General features: G+C 38.2%; 1 protein-coding gene across 3 annotated transcripts in view; it reads right to left on the bottom strand.

The window, feature by feature from the left end:
* Positions 1 to 20,640, bottom strand: part of IQCH (IQ motif containing H) — a 179,091-nt gene that overhangs the window by 107,097 nt on the left and 51,354 nt on the right. For all 3 annotated transcript variants that reach the window (XR_011439700.1, XM_070269954.1, XM_005603326.4), the window contains exons 6-7: positions 12,388 to 12,508; positions 7,773 to 7,901 (exon numbers count right to left, since the gene is read on the bottom strand). Coding sequence is in view for 2 of the 3 variants with exons in the window: in XM_070269954.1 (XP_070126055.1) it covers positions 7,773 to 7,901; positions 12,388 to 12,508 (250 nt within the window). In the remaining variant the exon portion in view is untranslated. The remainder of the gene's footprint in view (positions 1 to 7,772; positions 7,902 to 12,387; positions 12,509 to 20,640) is intronic.

Here is a 20,640-nt window from a genome sequence, read left to right on the forward strand (position 1 = left end):
TGGTCTATTGTGGTGAATGTTCCAAGTGCATTTGAAATGAATTAGTGTTCTGCTGTTGTGCTTTTATGTTCTATAAATGTGTTAAAATTGGTTGACAGTGTTGTTCAAGTCTTCTATATTGTTACTGATTTTTTTTGTTTGTTTTCTAGTTCTATCAATTATTGAGAGAAGAGTGTTGGAATATCCAATTAAAGTTGTTGATTTGACTATTTTTTAAATTTCATTAATTTTTGCTTCATGTATTTCCAATCTCTGTTATGAGGTACACAATTTAGGATTGTTATATATTCTTCCTGAATTGGCTCTTTTATCACTGACATTTCTCTTTATCCTTGCTAATGTATCTTGTTTGTCTGATATTAATACAGTCAATCCAGCTTTGATTATTTTTTGCATGGTATATGATTGCCCATTGTTCTTTTTATTAATCTTTAATTTACATTTAATTGATGCCTTTTCTCATCATTTATTTTGGACTTCTTGTAAAAAACAAATTTTTAAATTTAGAATAATTTTAGACTCACAGAAAACTTGCTATATATCCTCATTCAATTTCCCCTAATGTTAACATATTTCCTTACTATGCATTTGTTAAAACTAAGAAACCAGCATTGGTATATTACTATTAACCAAATTCCAGTCTTCATCCAGATTTCATTAGTTTTTACACTGTCCTTTTACTGTTCCAGGATCTGACCAGGATACCACGTTGTATTTAATCATCATGTCTCCTTAGTCTCCTCCGGTTTGTGACAGTTTCTCAGTCTTTCTTTATTTTTCATGACCTTAATAGTTTTGAGGAATACTGGTCAGGTATTTTGTAGAATATCCTCAATTTGGGTTTGTCTATGTTTTTCTCATAGTTACACTGAGTTGAGGGTTTTTAGGGAGAATAACGCAGAGGTGAAGTTCCCTCCTCATCACATCATATCAGGGGACATCACTGGTGACATTAACCTTGGTCATTGGGTTAAGGTAGGGTCTGCTAGGTTTCTCCACTGTAAATTTTCTATTTTTCCTTTTCCATATGCTTATTTGGATATGAGCAAGTAAGTCAAGGGAGGGAGAATTAAGCTCCACCTCTGGAGGGAGAAGTAACTACTTATATTATTTGGAATACTTCTGTAAGGAAAATTTGTTTCTTCTCTTTCTCCTTCTATTTTAACCTCTCTACATCTCTATATTTAAAATGAGTTTCTCATAGACCACATATAGTTGAGTCTTGCTTATTTATCCAATCTGACAATCTGTGTCTTTTAATTGGTGAATTTAGACCATTCACATTTAATGTACATACAGTCCTCACTTTGTACTGTTCCAATATGCACAAAATTGTTACCATAGTTTAGTTAAATAATGTCAGTCCTCCAACAATATGGTTCAAATTTCAGTTACTATAACATGTTAACTATGAGGAATGACATAAAGCACAAACTTTGCTGCTAAATCTTTGTTCCACAAATCCCTATGTAAATGACAGATTCATATCAAGATCAGTGATCAATCAAGTCACCTCTTTCAAAGCCTATCAGTGATTAGTCATTGTGGATCTATTTTTGAACTCACAGACAGACTGGAAAGAACGTGGTGATATTGCCTTTTTGTCTCTCAGTGATAAACCCACATGATATATTTTATAAAAATGGATAATTAAAAGACAGAATTGGCTAACAAAGTTGAAAGTGCAGCAGAAGAACCAAAGCTGACAGTGCTGAAAGTGAAATGGAAATGGATTGTAAACAGAATTATAGAAGGAATCACCGACCACGGGAATGTTGACACTGCCACCATTCACAGGACTCTAGCAATGCAACCAGAGGAGCTGAGTTAAAGTTACCTTACTGACAAAAACGAGGAAAGTGGTTGTGATGAAAGGATGAACATGTTCCAGAGGATGTGATGCCAGAAAAAAAAATTCACATTAAAGGAACTCAGAGATATTTCATAATATTGAAAGAGCAAAGGATAAAACGTTGGAAGCTGGGCATATAGTAGGTTTACAAATATACCTATTGATTGTTATTTTATTTGGCTCTCAGTGTAATTACTGGAATACATTAAACTTTAATACTTAAAGTGAGGGGTTTGCAGGGACCAGCCTGGTGATGCAGTGGCTAAGTGCGCATGTTCTGCTTTGGCGGTCCGGTGTTCGCCGGTCCAGATCCTGGGTGCGGACATGGCACCGCTTGGCAAGCCATGCTGCTGCAGGCATCCCACATATAGAGTGGAGGAAGATGGACACGGATGTTAGCTCAGGGCTGGTCTTCCTCAGCAAAAAGAGGAGGACTGGCAGCAGATGATAGCTCAGGGCTAATCTTCCTTAAAAAAAAAATAAAAGTGAGAGGTTTGCAAACTATGGTATATAGATGAAATCTGGCCTGCAGGCTGTTTTTGTATGGTCCTCAAGCTAAGAATGGTTTTTACAACTTTTTTGAGAGTTGCAAAAAAAAGCAAAGAAGAATATGTTACAGAGACTGTATGCGGCATGCAATGCTTATAATATTTCCTATCTGGCCCTTTACAGAAAAAATTTGCTCACCCCTGCTTAATATCAATGTGCACTTAATTCTGACTTTTTGGTGAGAAAATATATTTCCTTCTATAGAGGAGTAAATTATAAATATGTTTGATATGAACAAAAAACTGATGGAACTAAAAAATAAAGAGAAATAGTTGAGTTACAATTATAGTTTTGGAATTTAACATATCTCTCAGCAAATGATAGAATAAATGGGCAAGAAAATTAATAGAGACATAAATTTGAATAACATGATTAAGCTGACTTAATTGAATATATTCAGAATATCTCACCCAACAAATGCAGAATACATGTTCACCTAAGTTGATCATATGCTAGGGCCAAAAAGCAACTCAGATTTCAAATAACTGAAAGCAGCATATAGGGTATGTTCTCTAAACAATGGAATTAGGCTTGAAATCAATAACAAAAAAGGTAACTACAAAGTACTCAACTTTATATACTTCTAAATAGTCTATAGTCAAAGAAGAAATCACAATGGAAATTAGAAAATGTTTTAAATTAAATGATCATGAAAATATGACATAAACTTAGGGGATTTGGCAAAAGTAGTGCTTTGTATGAAATTTTTAACCTTCAATTTATATATCAGAAACAAATAACTGTTGAAAATTAATGAGCTAAGCATGTGTACCAATAAGTTTTTTAAAAATGGGAAAATTAAACCCCAAAGAAATAAAAAGGAAGAAATAATAAAGATAAGAGCAGATGCCAATAAAATACAAAATATGCAGTAGAAAGAATCAATAAGGACATAATTTGGTTCTTTGACAATACTAATAAAATTGGTAAACTCCTAGATAGACTGACCAAGAAAAAAGAGAGAGGTGGAAGTAATCAACATCAAGAATGAAAAAGTACATCACCAAAGATCCTACAGACATTACAAAAATAATTAGAGGATATTGTAAACAACTTTATTCCAATAAATTTTAGTGTTTACATGAAATGGGCAAATTCCATGGACAAAGTCAATCTAATAAATTGACATAGACAAAAGAGATAATCAAAATAGTCCTGTCAAAGAAATTAAACTCACAATTATAAACCTACTCCCAAAGAAAACTACAGATTCAAATGGCTTCACTGGTAAACTCTTCTAAACATTTAAGAAAGAAATAATAATTTTATCCAAACTCTTCCAGAGATTATGAGAAGAGATAGCACTCACTCACTGAGGCAAGACTAACCTTGATATTAAAACCTAAGGAAAGCATTAAAGGAAAAAAAAATTTAGGCTAGCCTCACACATGAACAAATATGGTTAACAAAATAATAGCAAATAAAATCCAGCATATATAACCAAGACAATATATTCCAACTAATTGGAGTTATTCCTCAAATGCAGAGGGAATAAATAGGAGTGTCAGAGGAACCAGCTAAAGCAGATTTAAATAAGCACCAGAGTCTCATAACATAATATGCAAAATGTCAAAGTTCCTATTGAAAATCACTTACCATAGCAAGAACTGAGGAGATCTCAAAATGAATGAAAAAAGACAATGAATAGATACCAACATTAAGATGATAGAGATCTTAGAATTATCTGACAAATATTTCAAAGCAGACATCATAAAAATGCTTCCACAAGCAATTAGAAAAACACGTGAAACAAATGAAAAAATATAAAATCTCACCAAAGAAATAGAAAGCCTCCTCAAGAAAATAAAACATTTAAAGAGGAACCAAATTAAAATTTTAGAATTGAAAAATACAATTATCTAAATATAAATTTCAGGGGATGGCTCAAGAACAGAATAAAGGGGAGAGAGGAACCAGTGAACTAGAAGATAGAAAAATAGAAATTACCCAATCTGAAGAACAGGGAGAAAATAGATTGGGAAAAAAGTGAACAGAGCCTTAAGGACTGTGGGACTAGAGCCAGCACTTGTATCATTGTAGTCCCAGAAAGAGAGGGGATAGAAGACAAAGCTGAAAAAAGTACTCAAAGAAAGAATGTCTGAAAACTTCCCAAATTTGGCAAAAGACAAACCTGCAGATTCAAGAAACTGAGCCAAACTCAAACAGGAAAAAAACCAAAGCAATCCACACCAAGACATAGTTAAACTTCTGAAAACTAAAGACAGAGAAAAACATCTTGGAAGCAGCAAGAGAAAAACAATACCTTACCTACAAGGGAGAAACAATTCAAATGACAGTGGATGTCTCATCAGAAACCATGGAGGCCAAAAGGAAGTGGCTCAACTTTTTTTTAAGTACTAAAAGAAAAGAAAACTGTCAACCCAGAATCCTCTACCTAGTGAAAATATCCTTTAGGGATAAAGAGGAAATCAAGGCATTCTAAGATGAAGAAAAACGAAGATAATTTGTCACTAGTATACCAATCCTAAAAGAATGGCTAAAGAAAATTCTCTAAATAGGAAGGAAATGATGAAAGAAGGAATCTTGGAACAACAGGAAGGAAGAAACAACACGGTAAGCAAAAATATGGATAAAAACAATAGACTTTCCTTTTCCTCTTGAGTTTTCTAAATTATATTTCATGGTTGAAACAAAAATTATAACACCATCTGATGTGGTTCTAAATGTATATAGAGGAAGTAAACATGCAACTATCATAAGACCCAGCAATTACACTCCTGGTCATTTATCATAAAAAAACAAAAACGTATGTTCATACAAAAATCTGTACACAAAGGTTTATAGCAGCTTTATTCATAGTAGCCAAAAACTGGAAACAACTCACCTGTCCTTTGACAGGTGAATGGTGTGACAACTGTGGTACATTCATACCATGAAATACTAGTCATCAATAAAAAGCAATAAGTTACTGATATAAGCAACAACCTGGATGAATCTTCAGAGAATTATGCTGAGTGAAAAAAGCCAATCACAAAAGGTTACACACTATATGACTCCATTTATCTAACATACTTGAAATGATAAAATTATAGAAATGAAGAGCAGATTATTGGTTGCCAGGGAACAAGGGGGTGTGGGGTGGGAGGGAAGTGGGTGTGGCTATAAAATGACAACAGGAGGAACCCTTGTGGTGAAGGAAATGTTCTGTATCTTGGCTGTAGCAGTACCCCAGTTGTGATATTGTACTATGGTTTTACAATATGTTATTACTGGAAAAAACTGAGCTAAGAGTGTAAAGGATCTCTCCATGCTATTTCTTACAACTGCATGTGAATCTACAATTATCTCAAAATCAAGTTTAACTTAAAAAGACTCCAGCAGGAGAATGAAATGCCAAGCCATAGAGTAGGAAAAATTATTTGCAATATATGCAACTGATAAAAGATTAGTATCCAGAATACACACATAATTCCTATAAATAACTAAGAAAAATAAAGACAACTCATTTTTTAAAAAACAGCTCAGGGTCTTAAATCACTTTACAAAAGAAGATACTCAAATGACCAATACAGATATCAAAAAAAACCGCTCAACTTTATTGGTCACCAGGGAAATAGAAATTAAACCCACAAAGAGATACCACAATAGACTCTTCAGGATGGCTAAAATTGAAAAAAAAAAAAACAAAGCCTGAAATATCATGTTGACAAAGATATATATTATCTGAAATTCTCCTGTACTGCTAGTAGGAAAATAAATCAGTATAACCACCTTGGAAAACTGTTTGGCAATATCTACTAAATCTGAGCATATGTATATCCTATGACTCAGCAATTCTACTTTTTGATATGTATCCAACAGAAATGCATACATATGTGCTTTAAAAGACATTTACAAGAATGTTCATAGTTCTTAATAACTCTATAGTATAAACTGTTGAAATTCCCATTAACAGTAGAATGGATACAAAATTGATGTACATTTATACATATTCTTTCATACATTCATACATATTTATATTTGATGCCTGTCTTTACCTCATGCCTACCCATCAGCCAGTCCTCATGGCTCCACCTCCAAAATATAACCTGAATTTGTTCACTTCTCTTCATATCCACTGATACTATCCTCCCCAAATCCATCATTTCTGCATCCTAGCTAGCCAGAGAGGGGAAAGGAAAGGGGAAATGGTCCTTTCCTCTTAAGGGCACAGTCCAGACATTTCTCTTTCCACTTCCGCTTATATCCTCATTGTCCAGAACCTGTTTGCGTGGCACATCTGGCTGAAAGGAAGCCTGGGAAATGTTGTCTTTAGCCAAGATGACACGTGCCCACCCATGACTCTATTACTGTGGAGGTGGGAAAGAACGAATACTGAGGACAACTCATAGTCTCTGTTCTAGTCTACATCAGGTCACCACTCTCTACCTCTCCAGCCTCATCTCCTCCCTTTCTCTCTCTTGCTCTTGGACCTCCAATCACACTAGACTTCTTGTTCATTCCCCCCTTAGTCCTCAGGGCTTTGTGCCTGTGCCGTCCTATATCTGAAATGCTCTTTCATAGATCTTTACATGACTGGCCCCTTTTCATCATCTGGATCTCATCTCAAGCCTCATACCTCTTCTGACAGACACTCCCTGACCCTTCCCTCACAAGCAAAGTAACCAATTCCTTATCACTCTCTAACCCATGTTGTTTTATTTTATTTCTAGCACTTCGCACTAGCTTAAATTCTCATTTGCTTACCTGCTTATTATCTGTATCTCCCACTAGAATGTAAACACCATGAGAGCAGAAATGTTGTCTGTCTTAGTCTCTGTTGCATCCCCAGCGCCTAAATGCTACCTCGGATAAAGCAAGCATTCAACAAATAGTTGTTGAACAGATGACTTAGTTTAGCCAAAATCCCTCATTTTATAACTGGGAAAGCTGAGGCCCAGAGAAATTAAATGGCTTGCCGGAGGTTCTGCAACTAGTCAGTAGATTTCAGGTTGGCGCTTTTGTCAAACACCCTATTCCATCCTGTTTCTTCTTTGGTCTTCTTCTATCATCTCACCTCTCAGTAGTCATTCCTCTGAACTCCTGTGTCACTAGACTTTAACATACATTTGGTTTTTATTCTATGCTACTTGTATTATTATTTATCTTTCTTATGTCTGTCTTGTTTTCCCAACCAAGCTGTAAGCTCCTTGAAAACACTAACCTTCTAACACAAAGAGCACACAGGCCCTCAATAAGTATTTTACAAAGAGACTAAACTTACTTTACACAGTAAAATGAAACTCAGAATCATTACAACTTGCATCTTGTCCTATTATTGGAAATCAAAGTTGGATGCTAGAAGACTAGATTTTGGTGGGAGGCAACTTGGGTGTATCCCCAAATAAGCATACAGGCAAGACTGTCTCACCGGCAGCTGGAATCCTATGTGCTTCACCAAAATTATGCAGAGGAGCCGCTCTTGGTAAAACGGGTGGATTCTGAAAGGTAATCCTTGCTGTTGGTGGAATCAATCCTCGCTCTATCATACTTAAAACCCCTAAAAAGGAAGGTTAGAAGAACATGAATTTAACTCCAAGCATTTCCACAAAGTCCGAGCTCTATAGATTTCACAAGTGTGACTTATTCTATCCATTATCATATTTGTGAGAGGACATCTAATGTCGTGATCCTTTGCATGAAAGAAGAGCTATAGTACCTGTACATTTAAGCCTCATATTCTAACCCAAGAAAAAATGGCATTTCTAATAGTGGTATTATGAAATAAACTTGTACTATGATAATTGTATTTTAAGGTAGAAATATAATTTCAAGGTAAACTAAAACTTCTTCATGCTTACAACATTTTCAATTATTGATAATATTGTTATTCTTTAAAAAATTTGGAGAAATCAGATCACAGTTGTAATAACTAAGGAAATGTTTTGTTCTGAAAGAAAGAAAACCTGTGTGTTTAAAATTATGCCTCTGTTGTAATGCCATCTTTTATAAAAGAAAGAGTTATTTTTCGATATTGCTCCTATCACCAGAAGATATGAATGCCCAAGTAGGTTACTTTAGTGTAACTGGGCAAAATGGTTGGTATTAATGCAACTGATTTACAATGCCCAGAACTCATACCGTGTCAGCATAGCTGGTGCCAAAGCTTTTTAAGGACAAGAGGCATTGTAAAAAAAAAATAAACAAATGAATAAATTAATGAGTAAATGAATAATTGAACAAAGCCTGCTGTCAGGGGCAAAATTTTCATTAAGGTGGATCTATTGTATTGAAGCCAGAAGCCCAGAAACTTGAGGAGTGCTTGACAGAAACTCGCGATAGGGCTGCAGCTTCTTGCTGCTCTCACGTCATAGAAAGAGAAGTAAAGAATTCTGGGTCTCAAGGAAATCCTAGATACAAACCGCATGCCAACCTGGACTAAGCCAAAGAAGTTGGCATACATTCTAAGAGGGACAAATATCGTTTCCCTCGGCTTTACGGCCTCTATGACTATATTATGTTGTTATTAAGGATGTGGAAGTCTAGTGTTCTAGGAATTCAGAAGAATGATCACTGAGGGATCGGAGAGCTGAAGAAGACTTCACTGGTAAAACAATGATTCCAAAGAGAAATCTTCAGTTTACTCACTGCGGAATCATTTGGGGGGAGAATTTCTTATTAAAAATGGAGATTCCTGGGCCCCATCCCAGACCTGTCCAAATTTCTGAGGCCGGGCCTGGGAATCTGCATTTTTGAAGCCTCCAGGAAATAGTTATGCTCCTTGAAGTTTGAGAACCACTGGAGCTGGGGCCCAGTAATCTACACTTTAAATGAGCATCCAAGTCAATCTTGTGTACTCTTAAAACTTAAGAACTACCGGGGCTGGCCCCGTGGCTGAGCGGTTAAGTTCGCGCACTCCGCTGCAGGCGGCCCAGTGTTTCGTTGGTTCGAATCCTGGGCGCGGACATGACACTGCTCATCAAACCACGCTGAGGCAGCGTCCCACATGCCACAACTAGAAGGAAAAAACTTAAGAACTACCAATCCAGAGTGAACTCGTCAATCCCTTTTTGAAATTAGCACTTCATTTAAAAATTTTTATAATACCAAATTTAACTACTTTAAAATATTAAGACTAATTCTTTGTCCTCACAAATATTTTCCACCTAGAGATATCAAATCCCATTTCCAAGAGCTATGCCTGCTTTGCAGATATGAAAACAATGCTCCCTCTAACTCAGTATACTTTAATTACCAGAGTTAGTTTCACTCTCTGAGAATCTCAAAGAATATAAGCCTGATTTTAACCCTTGCTTTAGCACTGGTTGAAGCAATTCATTTAATTTTAGACAAACACACATGTTCACATTTACCATTGGAGGGAAAAATCTAAGACTTCAGAATAAGCCAAAGAGATTACTGGATATCTTTTCATTGAAGTGCTGGAACCTCTGGAGATTATCTGATCCTATAATTACCTTTGGTTTTGATTAGTTTATTTTACAGTTCTGTAGAGATTAAAGTTAATTTATGGAAAACTGAAAGCAATGCAAATAATTTTTGTTTATACACATGCAAATAAATTCTGTCACATGGAGGGGCAATTCTTCCAACCCCTGCCAAAAGCCAGTTTTGCATCCATTTGCAAATCTATTTCAGTATTCTCGATTTATAAATGTCTCTGTTGTTTGGATTCTCCTTTGAATCAACTGTAACATCTTACTGGTTCCCTTACTTAATGAGTTAAACAAAATCTTTGACATGTATTCATTTTATATTTATATGATATTTATGATTTTACTTTAAGGAATATATATCCTTTAAGAATTTTAGAGATTCCACCAAGGCGAGCCAAAGATTCATCTGAAATTGCTGGAAAAGGTGCACCTCACAGGGAACCAAGCACAGATACGTATTTTCTTGGCTCCCATGGCTAAGTTCAAAGAGGCGATAGAACTTTGTTGACACTGTTTTTCTAATTTTAGTATTACTCCCTATTAATTTTGTGTCTTGTTTTTACTTTTGGTTCATTTATGGTTGAGAAATTATTTCTTGTTGGTAGCTACGATGAGTGGGGATTTGGTGATCTCTGTAAATGGATTAATGTCTTATAGAGAGCTATTTCCTGTTGAGTGAGAGACAATAAAGAATATAGTTACAAACAACATAATCATCTATGAAGGAGAAAGACAGATAGTGAGGAAGTGACTTTTACAGGCGAGGTGAAGGCGCTTGTGAAGGCCTGATAGGAAAATGCGACGGGCGGATGAGGAGAGACGGCCCGCGGCTGGAGCGCAGACAGCAGAGTGGCATGAGAACGGGGTGAGGGCCAGGTCAGCCATGCCTTCTCTACGGAGTTTAGGGTTTATTTTAAGATCAGAGAGCAACTTCCCCGAGGTCACACAGAGCCTGAGTTGAAAATGTGGTCTGCGTACTGTGAGACACACATTCATAACCATTAAAAAAAAACAAAGAAAGTAAGCTGTCTTTTTTGAATTTAGCAAGATAATTCAAGAAAAAGCTGGGAAGTTTGCCATACATTTTTCAAAATGATTCTCTCTTTTGCATGTTGTTAATCTTTCAACTCATGTAGGACTCGTGTAGACCTGGAATGAGGCTTAAATGACATTTAAGAGCATCAGGAACATGTGAAAAACCTAGACACTGCATCTGCATTTCTGCAGCTTGTGCTTTCCTGACACTCATATTACCTTGCACAGCACCAGACATACGGCAAGTACTTAATAAATATATGTTGATTAATTACGAATATTATGGTAGGCCATGTGTTCTCTGGTAGATAATTGAGGGATGAAAATGTAATTTTTTTCTGGACCAAGTTGCCATAGTTCTAGATTTATCTTTGCTTTGCAGCAATTTTTTTTATTGTGTTTACTGCTAAAGCAAGGGTGGATCAATTGATTCATTCATTCCCCCTAATCTGATCCAGGAAGAATACAAGATGAGACTAAAACAAGAAATAGAAACTCTGCCGGAGTTTTTTGGTGTTCCCAGGGAGTAGATATTGTGCAAACTAACTAAAAGCCTATGTCACAAAGATTTCTGAACAAGAATGGTTCCTAACTAGGCAAGTAATAGTTACAGTTGCGGGAAGCTTAACAAATTCAGACTTAGGCCGATGCTGAGTTCTCTTGAGTTTTGCTGCACCTCCACCCCCAGTTGAACAGTCAGAAGATAAAGGAGCTCCAAGATGGAGCCCTTTAAATCTCCAGGTGCCAGAAGCACCCTTGGGAACCACAGGTCCAAAAGACTCCAGACAGCAGATAGAAAGTGAGATAGGAATAATTAAAGACCATCTCACTTGGTTATATTTGAGATATGAAAGGGGACCCGCTTAGGCATTCTTTAACACTTCAGCCAATTAAATTAAGTAGCAGGGAGAGGTAAAGAGGGTTACACTGAGGACACTCAGTCCTTAGTCATCCATTCACTTACTCTTTCATTTGCTTATTCATTCAACCAATAGTTAGTATCTACCAAATATTAGATATGGCTCTAGGCACTGGGGATACGGAGATAAAAGTGATATGATCTTTTGCTTAAAAACTAGAAATCCACTGGTTTCACAAAGACTGGAATTTAGACCAAGACTTGTATGGTTTAAATGCTAATTACATTAATACTAGCTTCCGATTTCTGCATAATAGTATATTGAAATAAATTTTCTAAATGCTACCAGAATAGCCTCAAAAGCTATCTGTTCAGAAGCTTGAAAAATTCTAATAATGTCACTTAAATGCAATAATAATTTTAATACATAATAACACCAATGTCTAAATAAATATTAAATCCATAGAATGACGGATTTTAGAGGTGGAAGGGACTCCAGTGATCATCGAGTCCAACCTTCTGATTTACAGAGGAGGACACCCAGGCCAGAGGGAGGACCTGACTTGTCTGAGGTCAACCAGGACAACTAGTGGCTGAGCCCGAATTCAAACCTAGACCTCCGATTCCACCTTAGCACTCTTTCCCTTCCACATACAACATTCCTGCACACATAAAGTGGCCATTGAATCACTCACCTTTACTGGCGTCCTCTTGTAAGACCGGTACGGGGATGAAATAGGGACTTGTGCGATGAGAAGCTGGCAGAACCGTGAGGTTGGAAGTGGTGGACCCTTTTATTAACTTCTGAACCTTCACCTAGATGATCCAAAATTTGTTTTCAGCAGACATTTTTGCTTTCAAAATGAACACAGTTTTCTTCTTGTAAACAATAAATAAGATTATGAATAGTTTCATTAAGTTTTAATAAAGGAGTAATATCAGCTCCAATTTTATTGCTCATGAGCTCCCGGTGCTATTGTCTACTGTCAGGAGTTTGTGTAATTTAAAATAGTTAATTAAATCCAATTAACATGTTGTGATTTCCACTATGCAAAGTCAAGATAGTAGTTAATAAAGGAACTATTAAGATTTTGTTCAATTTTAATGACTTCAATATAAAAGCGCTAAATCTTGACAGAGGAGGTTTTGAATACAGCAAAGTTTTGTACAGGCAAATTCCCCAGGAGATGCATATTAGTGTTTTGAGGGCAAAAAAAAGAACTGGGAGAATTTAAAGATAAATATATCAGTCAACATTAACAGTTAAAGATGAACTCATGCAGATTTCAGAAATGGTTAAAGACATCATGACTAGATCAGTTACAGGAGATAATTACTTTTCCTAAAGTCACAAAATGCTTTTATTATAGTTATGAAATATGGATTGTTTCTATTAAATGGTTTCTGGATTTTAAAGATGATATGTGTTGCATATAAATCACACTTGCTTGTTGGGCCCAAGGACACTATTTTTACCTTTATTACAGGAGGTTATGAATTACCTGGGTCCTCTCAGCAGAGGAGATGCAACTGTTTGGTATTTATAGACCGATTTAAATTTTCAAGTCATTTTCCAAACATTAATTAATTTGCATAACTTCCAAGGGAACCAGGTTAACAGTTCGCTACTTAGCTAATAAAGAATCAAGACAGAAAGGTCACCCAGTCTACTGTGTGACGTACGCCGATCATTTCAGGATTTAAGACAACCTTAAGACTAATCTGATTTTACATTAGTGAAGTTTGCCGTCAGACTCAGTTGTACTGCACCTTATTGCTCGTCAAGGTCATGGTGACCTTAGGGAAAAAGAAAGGGAAGTTTCATCAAGACTGAGGGGAGAAAATCACTGTACAAAATAAATCTCTACCGGCTGAGAAATGTCTGCGTGAACAGAGTTGTTAAGATCCCCTGCCAGGAGGTGGTGCTTAAGGGAAACTCTGAGCAGCACCCACCCCGTGAACACTGAGCCCTTTGATGATGTTTGGTGAGGACGGTTTAAAAAGACTGTACATAGTCGTTGGGAAGAGTGGGAAAGAGTAGACAGGGGGAACAGGAAAGAGTGGGCCGCCTGCGCAGTCTGTTTCCGTCCAGGAGAGTTGGAAGAGGAACGGGGGGGCTGCCAAGGCCTTGCCTTGACGAGGGTGAGGAGCCCACATGCACACGGTGTTATTCTGGAACTTCCCTCTTGCCGAACCGCCTTGGTCTCTTTTCCTCATCCTCAGCTCTCCTCTCCCCACCTCACCTCCAGGCCTGAGTAGCTCCCAGAGGCTCCTCTACTCAGGGAGGCTGAGATAATCGCCCCGGGTAATGTCCTCCAGACACGGCATCAACATAGCCGGGGATGTGCAGTGTCAAAAATGGCAGGGTCTCCACCGATCTGACAGACCTCAGGGTCAGGGAGGCAAAGGTAAACCGGAGGAAGAGAGGGATTCAGCTGAAAGAAAATTGTGGAGCATTGTGAAGATGTAAAATATAGGTTTGGCAGTTTCGGGACACACGGCATCGTTTATCTGGATTTTCTAAATGCCTTTGATAAAGCACACCTGACAACCTGCTCGTGAAAGCTAAAGCCGCGGGACCCATCATAAAACACAGTGTAAAGTAAGCCACAAAGGAGAAGGTGGAAGGCGGGTGATACTCGGATTCTGTCAGGCAGTCGGCACGTTCAAGTTGCTGGCTTCTTTAAATTGTGTCAGTCTCAACAATGTAAAAGCCAGACCCCAGGGCTGTGCTGAAAAGGCAGCGAGGGGGGTGTGTGTGTGTGCGCGTGTGTAGGAGGGGAGGGTTACACTTGAGAGTGTGTTGCTTGGTTGGAAGGAGAAGGAATGTAACAACCTTCAGCATTTACTGAGCACTTACTATATAACCCTAACTGTAATGCGATAAGCATTAAATTTCACGAGCAATGGAAAAGCTAAGGGGTCTGGGAGTGCAGAAGAGGGACTAATTATCTGCGCCTGCTGGTATCGCAGACGGCTTTGCAATGGCTCTCAGCCCTGGCTGTATATTAGAATCATTCAAGGAGCTTTTAAAAATACTGCTGCCTGGGCCCCAACCCTGGGCAATTAAATCAGAATAGCTGAGCTGGAGCCTGGGCCTCCATATTTTTATAAAGCTCCCCCCCGGTGATTCTGACGTGCAGCCAAGGCTGAGGATGCGATTATAGGTAGAAAGAACGGCGGCAACAAAGCAAAATAGCATACAAATGCGTGAAGATGTCATCGAAGGTGAGGAGCCCTATGTGGCTGGAGTATGGTGTGGGCGTGAGGAGGAGGGCAGGGTCAGGGATGAGACTGGACCAGAAGGTGGAGATTAACGCAAGTGAAAGAAACCAGCTTTATGAATGTGCTGGTTGCCTAAGAGAAGTCGAATATCACCTGCTCTGGCTTCTCCTTTGTGTCGTGCCTTATATTTTATGCTGGAGCCATGCCTTGTAGTCTGTATAATATGATACGGAATATAATACTATAAAAGAATCATATTATAAATAGAACAATGTCCCTTATATCTGGTATTTCATTACTATTTCCAAAACTCTATCACTCTATGTCTAAACCTTCTGTAATAGCTTAAAATTTTCTCAAAATTTAAAAAATATAGAAAAGCTTAAAGAAGAAAAGAGCAATCATATTCCTGTCAGCCAGAATTAATCATTGTTACTATCTTGGTATATTTGCTTCCAGTGTTTTCACATAGAAAACCCATTCTATTTTATTATTCTGGTAAAAATGATATATGCTCATTATAAAGATTCCAAATAATGCAGAAAAACACAAAGATGAAAGTTTAAGAAACCTTGCCAAATATCATTAGGTGATCCACTATCCTCGGCCTCTCTAGGATGATTGATAGATCGTTTTATAAAAATAGGATTTATATTACATTATTAAACTTAATTTGACATGAATTTAATAGGAGGAGAAAGGGCTGAATTAAACACAAATTATTAAACCTCAAAGAAATATTTCTTTACTACCAGATTCTTGTGAGTTAAAAAAGATTCCACTGCAAGGATTGACAAATTTTTTCTTAAAGGGCCAGATAGTACATATTTTAGGCTGTTCAGATCTGTTGTTATATATATATATTTTTTTAAAAAGCAGCATAAATAATATGTAAACAAATTGGTGACGCTGTGTTCCAATGAAACTTTGTTTACAAAAACAAGTGGTCGGTCCTCAGGTAGTAGTTTGTGGACCCTTCTCTGAATTAAAGGTGATTATGAAAAAACAATAAGTTTTTTATCATGTTTTTATTTTGGATAGCATATCCCAGCTTCAAAAGATGAGCACATTAGAACTCTCTTGCTACTCCCCTCTCCTCTCTCTCACCTCCCAATTTTTGATCATATTATTTTACATTGTCCAGATTTATGCTCTTCACACTCTGTTCTCCAGGCATAACTGCTCTGATCATGTCGTGTTAGTTCTACGTGTAGATGGACCCAATGCTCACCAGCAGCTCTTTATGTCACGGCTTCTCTATACTTGACATCTTTATTTTGACTGACTTCTTGATTGACTGGCTTTGGTTATCGAGCAGTTCCTTCCGACAAGTGTTCATGGGCATTTTACTTCCCTGAGCCTTTATACTTGAACTATGTCTGGGGTCATCCCTTCTTTTCTCAAAACCTTGTAGATGCTGCACCATTGTCTTCTACAACGAATACTGTGAACTCTGAGGCCAGCCCCATTGTTTGCCCCTGGTAGGTGATTTTTCCTTCTGCCTGGATGTCTGAAGCATTCTTTGTCTTTGAAGTTCAGATGTTTAACTAGGAAATACCTTTAAATCAAATTTTCCTGAGAGTCAATGTTTTCTTTCCATCTGCAGATTCAGCTCTTTCTTAACTTCTGGAAAATTTTCCTCTATCCTATCACTGGATACATCTTCTCTTTCATTTGCTGGGTTCTCTGTTTTGGGAACACTAAATGTTATTCAATGTTGGCTCATCTTTATCTTTCGTACTGTGGTACCTAACTATTCATTCTCTCCTGGTACCTTTTAGAATAGAACTCCCTGAGTTTTAGCTAAGCTCATGGCTATCCAGTTACAGACTATATTTCCCAGTGTCCCCTGTGGCTAAATGTGGACGTGTGACCAAATTCAGGCCAATAAGATGTGAGCAGAAGTGATATGTGTAACGTCTGGGTCATCTCCTTAGAGTGCTTGCCCTGGACCATTCTCATCCTTCCTCTGGGCTGAACCATGGGTGTGGAGAGGAGCCACCTTCAACCCTGGGAATGAGAAGGTCTGGAACCACGCAATGAGGAGATGATGGAGCACCAAGATACAAGGAACCATGGCTTGGATGACCTCCCGGAGCACAGCTGTCCTGCCAGCCTTGAACTCCTTACCTGTGGACTGTTTTGTGAGTGAGAAATAAACTAATTTATTTAAGGCTTTATATTTTTGGATTTCCTTGTTACAGCAGATTAGCCTGTAGCAAATTAATATGCATATCTCTTAGCTTCTAATTAATTTCCTTTATCATTCCCCTCTGCATTTAGTGTGCTTACAGTCTTTTCTCCATGTCAATATTTCAATATTCAGCAGTGTCTGTTCTGTTCTTTCTATTTAGGGTTTATTTATTAGTTCCATAAAGTATTTTTGTATTCAATTTGTTTCCTTATGTCTGCAACCTCCCTTTTAATCTCATTCTGCTAGTTTATCATCTCACGGTTGAACTCCAATTTATGCTCCTCTCAAGCTGCGCTATAATGTGAAGAAATTGTGAGAAAATTCCTTCTGTTCTTTGAGTTATGCTTGTTTTCTGGGTGACTCTTTGTCTTTTGCAGCCCATGGTTCTCCCTCCCTCCCTGCCCTCCTTTCTTTTGTTGGTTGTGGGTGAAATACTGACACTCATATAATAAATCAGCACAGTCGCCGTGTCATTTCTCTTCCCCTTGCACACACTTGGGCAGCTCTGCCCAGACATTCTGCTTGCTCTGATGTAGTACGTCCTCGCCCATTGTCTGGCACCAGTGTGTTTTTCCCTCCCAGCAACACGTGAGAACTGGGTATTCTGGGTTTTCTCCACCTGTCTGTGACCTGCGGGCTGGGGTGGGGCAGCCTTCGTTTTAGGTCCTACGCGGTCTTTGTTAAACTATTTAGGCCCTCCTCACTCCCCCGAGAGTCTATGAACATCCTGTATCAGGGTTTGCCCTGCCTGGTTGAGGATGAAGTCATCCCTCTCTACCCCCACCCCAGCGGCTTTGGAACATTTCTGTGGCGTCCTGAAGACTTCACTTCTCTCAGGAAGAATCAGACACATCACTTTCCAATTTACCTGTTTCTTCCAAGTCCCCTTGTCAGAAGGGAAATAAGGATCCCTCCTTGATGGTTTATCTCTCCAGATTTTGTAGCATTCCTGAGAATCCCAACATTTTGATAATTTACCAGGAGTATTTCTGAAGGGATTAGGATCGAAGCTATGCTGTACCCCTCTACTCTGATCCAGAATCTTCTGCTTGGTGAATTTAAAAAATTATGTGCAACCTGCATGACTTTTTTTTCTGCAACTCTACCCCAATCCTCCTCCCCGTATTATGAATAGGGAAACTAAAGATTGGGAGGGAAAAATAACTAGGGCACTCATCTAATCTGCCTTTTAGTCCAGACGCAGAACCACAAACGCACGTCACCACTTCACGGCCCAGGTGCTTTTTACTGTATTTTCCTGCGTCCTGAGTTCTTGAACCTTTAGAGCCAAACACAGCTCAGGTCGTCGGCTCTACTCCTGTGTCCTGAGAGTGAAGTCCTCCCGCTGTCTCCTGTCTCCCTCCTTTCCCTGTGCCACGCAGCTTAGATACAGCAGGAGTCTCACTTTCTCTCAGACTCAGGATTACCAGCATTCTTGAAGCTAGAAGAAAAACTCCCTGGAGAGGCATCTGTAGCATAAAAGCAAAAATCCAGCGTGTGGAGCGCTGAATTTGAGTCCTAGCTCTGTCCTTTAATTAGCAATATACAGCGAGTAAGTCATGTAACTTCTCTGAGTCTCAGTTACATCTTCTGTAAAATAGAGATATTCTTATCTCCAGGGCAGCTGAATTTTACATACAGGGTCTATTCCCGGAGGCGTTTCCTAATTCTGAACTCACATAATTCAAGACAGCCACACAAAGAATGGCAGGTATGGAAAGGACTGCTGGCTGATCTTCAGTGTGCTACCCAGCCAGAAACGATATTTCCCAGCTTCCCTTGTAGCTTTATATGTCTTTTCTGGCCAGTGGTAAAGAATTGTAGTGATTTGACTCACTGGAATACAGACGTGATGGTGGTAGTGTGGCAGCCATCTTAGATCAAAGGTGGAAAACTGCCTGTTCCGGAGGACAGAGCAACAAAATGGAAAGCGCATGGGTGCTGGCGCTGTAGAGCTGCCGTATCAGCCACCAGCTGCTTATGCTCAAACTACGAGACGAGAGAACATCACTGTCCTGTTTAATCTACTGTTATTTGTTACGTTTGCTGAACGCTTATCCTAAATAACACAGGGTATTTTTATTTACTCAAGTAGTGCCTCTCTGCAGAAACTTCAGTGTAAATATATCTTACTACTCAGACTGTACCAGCTTTGAAAAAAACCGAAATTTTGTTTTATTTTTTAAATTTGGAGGTCTGAATTATTTCGAACTTTGTGTATAAAGCAATAATTTATTATTGTTATTTTACATCATAGTATTTCAGATTTATATAATCCAATTTCAGATAAAATTCAGTATCACTGATCTTCCGTACGGCTGTCGTGAGGAAATAATGAATTAATATATGGAAATAGATAACATAAACTTTTTTTTTCACAACAGAAATTGGGGGGTTTTTTGACCACAAATATTTTATTGCAGTATAACATTCATTTTTGAAAAGCCACTAGTCATAAGGTCATCAGTTGGTACGTTTCTCATGAAGCGGACACGCTGGGTAACCAGCATCCGGAGCAAGAAAGAGCATTCCGAGCAGCCCAGAGGCCCCCCTTGTGCTCCCTTGCAGCGGCTGCCATAACTCAGAGGTCGCCACTGTCCTGAATTCCAGTACCAGCTATTATTTTTCTGTTTTCAAACTTTACATAAATGGATTATTATAGTATGTATTCTTTTCTATCTGGCTTTATTCTTTTTTTCTAAACTTTTCTTTTTTTTAAAGATTGGCACCTGAGCTAACAGCTGTTGCCAATCTTCTTTTTTTTTCCTGCCTTTTCTCCCCAAAGCCCCCTGGTACATAGTTGCGTATTTTTAGTTGTGGGTCCTTCCAGTTGTGGCATGTGGGACGCCGTCTCAGCATGGCCTGATGAGTGGTGCCATGTCTGCTCCCAGGATCCGAACCAGAGAAACCCTGGGCCGCTGAAGCAGAGTGCGTGAACTCAACCACTCGGCCACGTGGCCAGCCCCTGACTTTTTTCTTTTAAAATTGGTGTGAGAGTTATCCATATTGTGTCTAGCAGTATGTTCACACCATGAAATTTTAAGTCTTGATTTTGAGTTATAAATTATACTTATGCCAGTAAGACTTGAGCCTCCAAGCTCCCACTTTTTTGCATTGCTTATAATGTTCCTTCTAGAATGTTCTCTCTCAGCTCTGGCTGGTAAATTCCTATCATCTTTTGACAGCTAGCTTAAAGGTAACCTCCTCTAGGAAATAACCTCTGATCTCTTCCTCCTCTGGGTTCCTACAACTTGTTTTGTACTTCTCTCATTACATTTACAACATATATTGTAAGAATTTGTATAGTACCCTGGAGGCATTACATAATTCAGAACTCATCTGATTGTCTTATTCTCTCATTTAAAGAAGGAATAGAGCAAAAGAATATTTTAACAAATCCAACCACTTAAGATTTATTGGGAAAGAACAATTAACATAGACATATTAATAGCAAATATTTTCCTTTTTGATAAAGATAATACAATGGCAAGACTAAATAATAGCTTAGTTACCCTGTGGTAATGGTGGA

The sequence above is a fragment of the Equus caballus genome, chromosome 1 (assembly GCF_041296265.1).
Source record: "Equus caballus isolate H_3958 breed thoroughbred chromosome 1, TB-T2T, whole genome shotgun sequence".
In the NCBI taxonomy this organism is placed as follows: Eukaryota; Metazoa; Chordata; class Mammalia; order Perissodactyla; family Equidae; genus Equus; species Equus caballus.